Source organism: Sceloporus undulatus, chromosome 1, assembly GCF_019175285.1.
Source record: "Sceloporus undulatus isolate JIND9_A2432 ecotype Alabama chromosome 1, SceUnd_v1.1, whole genome shotgun sequence".
NCBI lineage: Eukaryota > Metazoa > Chordata > Lepidosauria > Squamata > Phrynosomatidae > Sceloporus > Sceloporus undulatus.
In genome coordinates this window covers 147,244,843-147,253,877 of record NC_056522.1, presented here as the reverse complement: position 1 = coordinate 147,253,877, position 9,035 = coordinate 147,244,843, and the positions used below count along the sequence as shown (strand labels likewise).

The following is a 9,035-nucleotide window of genomic DNA, read 5'->3' as shown; positions in this document are numbered from 1 at the left end:
TCTTTACTGCCCTAGTACCAGTTGTGTTCTCTGTGTGTTCTTGCCCAGTATATGATACTGGTTATTTCATTTTTCTTACCAGTTTATTCTCTGTGTCATGTTATTTTCATGTGGTTTTTATACTTGTGGTTTTTGTATTTAAAAAATCAAATCACGAAAGACATAATTCATATGCTAAGGGTAACCCCAGAGTAGGATTCAGACATCAGTTTCTGAAGGAAAGAATTCTCACACTTATAACGTTTAGCAATTTAAGCCTGTTACAGACTGCCCAAAATAAAGCTGCTCGGTCTCTTTGGAGGTCTGGTGTTTAAATGTGCCTGTATCCTAAGAATCCGGAAGCTGCATCCAAACTGCACTTCCGTGCTAGGAATGGAGTTGTTTCTTTTTGGTGCGACCTCCAGACTCTTAGGACCATGCTCATTTAAATACACATACTTCCAAAGGAGGACCCGAAGCAGCAGGCTTTATTTTGGCATCTGTAACAGGCCCTAGAAAACACTTTACTGTCTTGGGTTTATAATTTCTAAAGATCATGATCTTAAAGCGCTTGGTTAACAGAGATGGGTGATGAAAACAGGGCCTGAAGATCTGCAAGGAAGCAGAACCACTTTGTAACACTCGAGGACAATACAATAAAGATTATTTTTCATAGGATGACAAATAATATTGACCCACGTAATAGCATTATGAGCCAAGCCGATGTGGAAGGATGAAGAAAAGAAAGCACGGGACAAGAGTAAAGATTATATATATATTCTATTTAGATATCCTATTATATATACATAATACAGTATTGGAACAGAACACTTGTTGTCAACAGTAATATACCTGCTATCTTTATAATTTTATAAAAACTGTTATAAATTTAAAAAAATTAAAATTCAATTATGGCTCGACCATAATGTAACTGTCAATAAGAGTTTCTGCCTTGGATGACACTGATTATTATTTTTTCTTAGGACTTAGTACCCAATCTTCTTTTATTCTCTGGTATGTTCTTGTTCATATGGTTATTATGGTTATTATTGTTATTAAAGCTTATTTATATTGCCCCCATTAGTTTGCATGGCACTTACATAATCATCCCAGCAAATACAGATTGCTACTCGCCTACAATCTAGCACTCAGCTAGCAGGCAAGTTACAAAATAGAAATTTATGATTAAAATAAACTCAAAAACAGCAAGACTATAAAGCAAGCCCACACTTTAAAACACCACGTCTCCTGACTCAATTTATGTCAGCCTTAGGCGAACCTGCATATAGGTTTTACTCAGGACAAGCTTCTTCAGAGGAGTTTGTCATGGCAACCCTTGAGGCTGAGGTGAGTGACTTTGTTCAGCTTCACTCCACTGGGTTTCCATGGCTCAGTGGGGAGTCAAACCCTGGTCTCCAGAGGTTCCTCGCTCCCTCAGCTCATATAGTCTATCAACCGCCGCTGATCGCTTTTAGGCTGAAGGGCCAGGGGATAAAAGACCCATTTAAAAAATCATTCAAAACCACTACTTCCACACTGGACGTTGTAAATGATTATATATATCTATTCATTCCTCCTACTAAGCGAACCATTCTACATTTTCTCTAAGGCTGGTCTTAGCAGTCTGACTGAGCCACTATCACATTCAGAGGCAGCGGAATTATTAAAAGCCTTAGGGGCCCCTCATCTCTGCTGATGGAAGTCCTGGAAATCTTTTCTCAAGTCTCTTTGCTGTCGATTGTAACCCAATCCCAGTGATACGTTCCAAGTTGAGAAAACTACTGATAATGATTTATTAATTTTCTTGTTGAATTACGTAGAACACAGATCGTTTTTATTCGGTGCAGTATGTTTGTCATATGGTTACTCTGGTTTTTTGATAAACTTAAAAATACAACTCAGATTTATGGCGAGACCCTAAGGCGTGTCCTTGGCGAGTTCATAAGAGGGGGTTGCCATGGCCCATCCCCTGAGCGTAAGCAGAGTGTGACTGCCCAAGGTCACCCCAGTGGGTTCTCCATAGCTGAAACTGGGAACTGAACCCTACCTCTTTCCAGAGTCACAACCCAAACCACCTGCCACCCACCACCTGCCCTCAACTACATATCAACTTCTCTGTTGGCGCTGAACAGCGCGCCACTAGTATTAAACAGTGATACTCATTTTTTTACCCTTGGCGACCCCTCCCCCTTTAACATCGTGTGGATGCTGCCCCCCCCAATATAGTATATGGATTAAAAATAATTTATTTATTTACGTGTGTGTAGTTTCATTGCACACTTCACATTTTATCACTTTGTAAGGAAATAACAACTCATCAAAGGCACAGCGTTTTATTAAGTTCACTTCACGTATTGAACTCAATGTCATGTTTACATATCATACAAAACATTTTAACATAACATTTACACATTAAAAAAAATTGGGGAAGAGACGCGTACGACAGGACGAGGTCCAGGGCCTGCAAGTCTCAAACCCCACAGCACAGGAAGAAGAGGAAAAACTCATCACAGCAACTCCTGTCCATAAGCATTCAGGAAGAAAGACAGAAAGTCCCATGGAGGTCACCTGGTTGCTGCTTCACTCCCCAGGCAAGTGGAACAAAAGATGCTGCCCCCACCTCTTTTTTCTGGCACATAACGATTAGTTACAGCCCAACCATACTACTCATATACACCATACATCTGGAATCGCCATAAGCGCACCAAGATCCTGTCTGATCTTGGCAGCTAAGCACGGGTCAACCCTGCGTAGTACTTGAGGGGAGACCTCTAAGTGTAAGTGCTGCAGGCTGTCTCCCATCCTAGTACTAAAACCAGAGTGACCGTGCTAACTTCCAAGAACCAGACGGCCAGCATACGGCGGCCTTAGGGTAATATTTCTGGAGGGCCAGAACACCACCCCTGCTCCATCTTCGGTGCATACAGACGACAGAAACCCACCTCCACTGATTGGTGGAGGGGGGAGGGCAAAAAAAAAAAAAAAAAAGAAGAAGAAGAATAATCGAAGAATCATAATAAGCAAGGAGAAGGCTCGCTACTGAGGATGGGCAAGGCTGCATGCGCATGGCATGTACAAGGCGACGGAATGGAAGCGGTAGGGGACAGAAAACAGGGGAGAAGAACAAGTAAGTAATAAGAAGTCGAAAGCAACACAAGAACAAAGGATCAACAAAAGCAACAACACACAATAACAGATGCAACAATAACAACAAGAAAAGAATAAGAACGAGAGGGGCGAGTAGGTAAGAGGGAGAATAGAGCTAGACGAGAGACACACACAGGACGGGGGGACTGGGTGGGGCAGGGTGGGCAAAAAAGAATACAAGCAATACACCAGAAGAGTATACGAGAGATAGACCTACGGACAGATACGATACGGGAAGATATAATACAGAGGAGAGCGAGAGAGCGAGCGAGCGGGGAACTGTAAGAATAAGAAGCTCTCGATGGTATGATTCATGCCTCACTTCTTGTGCTTAATGTATTTCTTGTTACATGATTCTGTGCCATTAATGTTACAGGTCAGGTTGTAAGGTTTCCGGAGGTGAAAACGTAGAAATATAAAATATTTCAATCATAATAAAATATGTACATGTTTCAAGTGAACATCCTCTATGCTAAACATCTTAATAATAGCACAATACTACTAATAATTTTTCCAAGTTTCAAGCGTGAAAACTTACTACATCTAAATATTAATAATAATAATAACTAGTCTGTAACTGGCTTCAAGTGAAAACTTGTAAATGTAAACTGTAACTATGAATACATAATACATAATAATAATATGTAATGCTTCATGTTAAAATTTTTAAAAATCCAACATATTCAAAACAACAACAATAATAATAATGTTTGTATGTTTTAAGCAACACTTATCTAAATATAAGCATTAATAATTACTAGTAATTGTAATGTTTCAAGTGAAACTTGTAAATCTAAACATTAATAATAATATAATAATAATAATAATAGATGCATAAATAAAAGATAACACGAGGCCATAACAACAAAAATTAATACACAGCAGCAATAAACTAACTTAAATATTAATAACAATAATAGTTTGTTATATTTCAAGTGCAACTTGTAAGTTAATCGTTTAATAACATAAGGATAATGTATGCATTTTGCCATGGCCACAAATGTTCTCTAGGATGGAGGGGGCGTTCTCTTTCCCTCCCAAAATCTATGACCGGAGTGGTCTTATTGACCCCGGAGTTGAAGCCTGCCCTGTTCCTGGCAGAGAACAGAGAAGCGCCATGCAGGTCTCCGCCTGAAACGAAGTTAAGATCTACAGCCTGAGCGCCGGACGGAGCCTCCCAGAGGTACAGCCTCCCCTTCTTTCCTCTTTCAAGGCCTGCTTTGGGGCGCGGAAGGGGGAATGGAGCCCAGGCCAAGGGAGGGCTGTCCCGAGGGCTGGTGGTGGGGATAGTAGCCCCTGGATGAGAGGCAGGGGGCCAGAGGGCAAGCCTCCCTGTTCAGCCAACACTTCCTTCCATTCTGAGCAGCATAGGGAAGCCTGGGTCCATAGAAGGCATTTCAGCTTTCATTGGTTTGTTTTTCCTGGAAGGAAGCAGCAGAAAAACACGCTTCCTCCCTCCTCCATACTGACATCCCTTCAAGATCTAAACAGGGCTATCCTTCACCTCTAACCTTCTCTTCTCCGGCTAAAACCCCCCGGCTCCCTCTGAGTCCTTCTCATAGGGCTTCATGGTTTCCAGACCCCTTCTTTGACTCACCACCTTTAAAATAAATGTCATAGAGAGTCAGCCATAGCATAGTGGCTTGAGCATCGGATTGCTGCCGTCAGGGTTCAAATCCCGTCTCTGCTCTCACCCCCAGAGGAAGGCAATTGCCAAAACCACCCGGGTGAAGAACCTTGCTAAGAAAAAGAAACCCATGATAGGTTTGCCTTAGGGTCCACCATAAGATGGAACAACAATTGGAGCCACAACAAAGCACAACAATAAAGGCAAACACTTCTGAGCCGGTGAGAAATCCTGGATTTGCAGTTTTTTGTGGCATCAGATCCTCTGACAAAGAAGGATAAATAGCTCACCAGAGCTACAAATCCCAGGAATCCACAGGATTTTAAGCAATTCAGTCGTTTGTAGATGCATGTGGCTCTAAGCAACTTCAACCTGATGTGAGCATGCAAGTTTGGTTAAGAGCATTTGAAGGCAGGAGCCTCAACTGAGTTTTCAGGATGAAGCATGACCTGTCTGGGCAATTTATCTTAGAGTCCAATATTCCTCAGAGGCCCATATATATATATATATATCATATTATTCTATACACACACCACACACAACACCAACAACACACACACATAATATATACTATATATTATGGCTAATTGTCAGTACCTGATCACTTGTTCACATTCTCTTGCACATAGTAATTGACCAAGTAATTAGGATCTGCTTATTTTAGTCTATTTACTGCCATTTACCTCTTCTGCATAAATCTTTGCCAATAAAAACCCAACGATAGGCTTGCTTAAGGTAACCCTTAAGTGGGTTTTAACTTGAGGGCACACAGCAGCAACAACAACAAAATAGTATTTACAGTCCTTCTACGCAGAGAAATCAATACCTAATTTCCCCACGTTTCTTTAATTTCAGCAGTGCAATTTTGTCGCTGAGGGAAGTTATTATGCCGCTTCTGTTAAACAAGAGGGAGGAAGTTAGACTTCAATGAAGGATTGTTGTTTTTCTGCCTTTTTTCTTCATTTGCAGGATTGTGTATTTAAGATTCATATTTGAGAGCTGCTCAGTCTAGTTACTTTATCGCTTTCTAGTCCCTTAAAAATAGACGCTTGTCAGAATTTTGTCAAGTGTCCTATTATAAGTTGCCTTACTATCAGGCCTTACAGACTGCCAAAATAAAGCTGCTTTGGGTCTCTTTTTGGAGGTATGCTGTTTAAATGATGCATGTCCCTAAGAATACGAAGGCGCACCAAAAGCTGCCCTCCGTGCTTAGGAATGGAGGTGGCTTTGGCGCAACCTCCGGACTTTTAGGACCCCATGCCTCATTTAAAAACAGCATACCTCCAAAGAGACCCAACAGCAGCTTTATTTGGCAGTCTGTAACAGGCCTCAGTTTCCACCATGTTTTCTTTTGGGGCATTGAGTAGAAATGGGGTGCCTGGTTCCCTGTGGCATGACTGTTCGTTCATGTGAATTGCTATTTACATGAATAGGTACCCAGAAGAACACCTCTGCTTTGTCTGTATTAGAATACGTGATACTCAAAGAATGAGATTTCCTGGTATTAATTATAATTTGAACATGAGAAGTTATTGTTCTAATGAATCATTGGTTAGTTCCTAGTGAATTGCTATCAGATCACTTTGGCTTTGAAATAAAACACTTAGGACTTCCAACACATTTTGGGGAAAGGTGTGTGTACAAATCCCTTAACTAATCAGCTGAATAAATAAATATGTTCATGAATTTATTTACTGTTCTTATTCATTTTAATAACGATTTCATGTATTCCATCACTATTCTTTTCCGTTGGACCACTAGCCCTCAGTTTTGTTTTGTTTTTTATTTTCTTCCAGTGGCTTTCTGAGTAGAAATAAAAGAGCACTGCAGAAGAAAGAGTGTTGGTGAGTTACCTTCATACAGAATGGAAAGAGTATTGCAAAATGTTGTCTGTTATGGAGCGATGAAAGTGTAAAGCCCTGTTTGTTGTGTGCAGCCCCTATGGGACCACAGCTGTATGGAGGAATTAATCATGCTTGTTCAAAAAACATGGTGGGAACCTACGGACCTTTTTCTCTGTTCCGCTGGTCTGACAGGTTGCTTTTGCATGGTGCGTCTATACTGTAAAAAGAGTCAGTTTGATACCACTTTAAGTGATTGTAGTCCCATCCTAAGGAATACTTGACATCTGTAGTTTTAAACAAGGTCTTTGAGCCCCTCTCTGTCAGAGCCCTACTTTTCTACATACAAATTTCAAAATTCCCAGCATTCGTAGGATGGCACTACTGACAGGTTAAAAGCGGTGGTATCAAACGGCATTACTACTCTACCAGTGAGACTGCACCTGCTGTACACTAGTAGGGCATGACCAGGCAGACCTAGCACTTTTTCTACAGTAACACAGGAAACATAGGACTTTTGTTCCAGGTAAGAACCGTGCTCTTGAGCTGTGTGTGAACGCTCTGTCCCTCCTTATCCCTCTCAGGTACTCTTACAACTCTTCTACTTGAGAATGATGCCCCATTTCCCCACATGATTCACCAATGATATAGCAATGCCAGGAAAACCAAAATATGGAACATGATTAAACGAGTTGGAATGTTTTTGGAAAACCTGTCAACGATTAAAAGGAAATTTTAGCCTGCAGTGTAATAGACAAATTTAAAAACTTGGCTTGTTTTGGACTTTTTTTCATGTGTGTGAAGCTTGCATATTAAAAATAACCAGTTTGATTAGTGGCTTGGTTTGCTCTGAGTGCGTCCCACTTGAACCAAACTCTTAGGGAGCACTAATTGAGCTAAGAATGAGGCGGGTTACAGACTGCTGAAAAGCGGCGGCCTGCACCCGCCCCTTTCCCCGCCAGATCGGGGCCTCAGTGGCCAGAGCAGCAGCCGCTGAGGCCCCGATCCGCCGCTTTTCAGGCCGTGGGGAAGCGGTAAAAGGCCCCTTCTCTGCAGCCGCCCCGTATAGAGGCGGTGCGGTCATGACGTAATGGCGGCCATGTGGAACGGCCGTCACCATTTTGTGCGCGCTCCGCGTGTGTTAGGGTTAGGGGGCATCCGGAAAGGACGCCCCTTTCTAACCCTAGCATGCACGGAGCGCGCACTTTTAGGCCCGTTTGTAACGGGCCTGAGTTTCACTTCTTCCTCATTGAAATAAGTAGTCTCTTAAAAATGCTTAACTTGTGAGTTGTGCCCATTGTTATTAAAAGCAGTTGTACATTATTATTCAACACAACCTTTTCAAGGGAGCAGAAATCCCTACAGCATGTTCACATCATTCTTTCTATCTTCAACTGGGGTGATTATCACTACTGATGCAATTATTCCTAAATGGTAGCATGATAAATTTTCTTGCCTCCGTTTTGGCTCACTCATTATAAGTCCAAGGATTTAAACTACCACAAGCAGCAAGGAGGATTTTCAGCTGCTCTGTTTGACTGGCTGTCCATGAAAAGTCTTTTTCCAAGATTGGGATCCCTTCCTGGGAGATGGTCCTTAAGGCAAGAAGGACTGTCCTCCCACAACTAATACAAAGAACTTTCCTACACTAAACATACTATGGCCTGAACCAATGTGAAAGAAAATGAAGCGGGAGATTCAATCAGTCCTGGCAGGACATCACAGTCACCAAAAAGACAGGTTGCCCTTGTCATGTGCAAGCCAGAGCCCTTTATGTTTTTCCAGGGCATGTGTTTGAGGGTGGAATGCTCCCTAAAATTCTCTAGAAATCGTTTTTAAAATTACACTCTTCTCAGTACTTTCTTCAGTAAAAGCTCATATTATTTTGAAGTTTTGACTAGGAAATCTTTCATATAATTAATTACCTTTATATTTTTAAAGATATTCGTAGGAGAATTGAACTCATCCAAGATTTTGACATGCCTGCTGTTAGCAACAAGCTCAAGGTGTCGAGGGATGGCCAGTATGTCCTGGCAACTGGTGAGCCAAGAACCATGTCCTTTCATATTTCCGTATGCCTTTTACAGTTGTTAAATGTGTCTGCTTTGAATTGTTCTGGGCTGGTGCCCCAGAGATAGTATGATTGAGGAAGACAGGGTGCTAAAGACTGTATGGGGTGTTCATCTACTGGACAGTAAGCTTAGTAACTGACAAAGAATGAAATAACAGGAACAAAATGCTTATTAAATAGTTAAAGCCAGGAGTGGGAAATATGCAACATCCCAGATGTTGCTGGACTACAAATCCCATCAGCCCTAGCCAGCAGTAAAGGATAGTGGACATTGCAGGCTGACAACGTCTAGGGGCCTTCAAGTTGCCTTCCCCTGCTTCGGGGACAGTGCAACTATAAGCCTCAAGACAATTTAAAAAACCCATTCAGG

General features: G+C 41.7%; 1 protein-coding gene across 1 annotated transcript in view; it reads left to right on the top strand.

Annotated features, from left to right (window-relative positions):
* The first annotated feature begins 8,540 nt into the window (after positions 1-8,540).
* Positions 8,541-9,035, top strand: part of NOL10 (nucleolar protein 10) — a 52,488-nt gene continuing 51,993 nt past the window's right edge. Inside the window, 1 exon segment of the mRNA XM_042480133.1 lies at positions 8,541-8,634. Within this exon segment, the coding sequence (XP_042336067.1) occupies positions 8,574-8,634 (61 nt within the window). The 5' untranslated portion in view covers positions 8,541-8,573.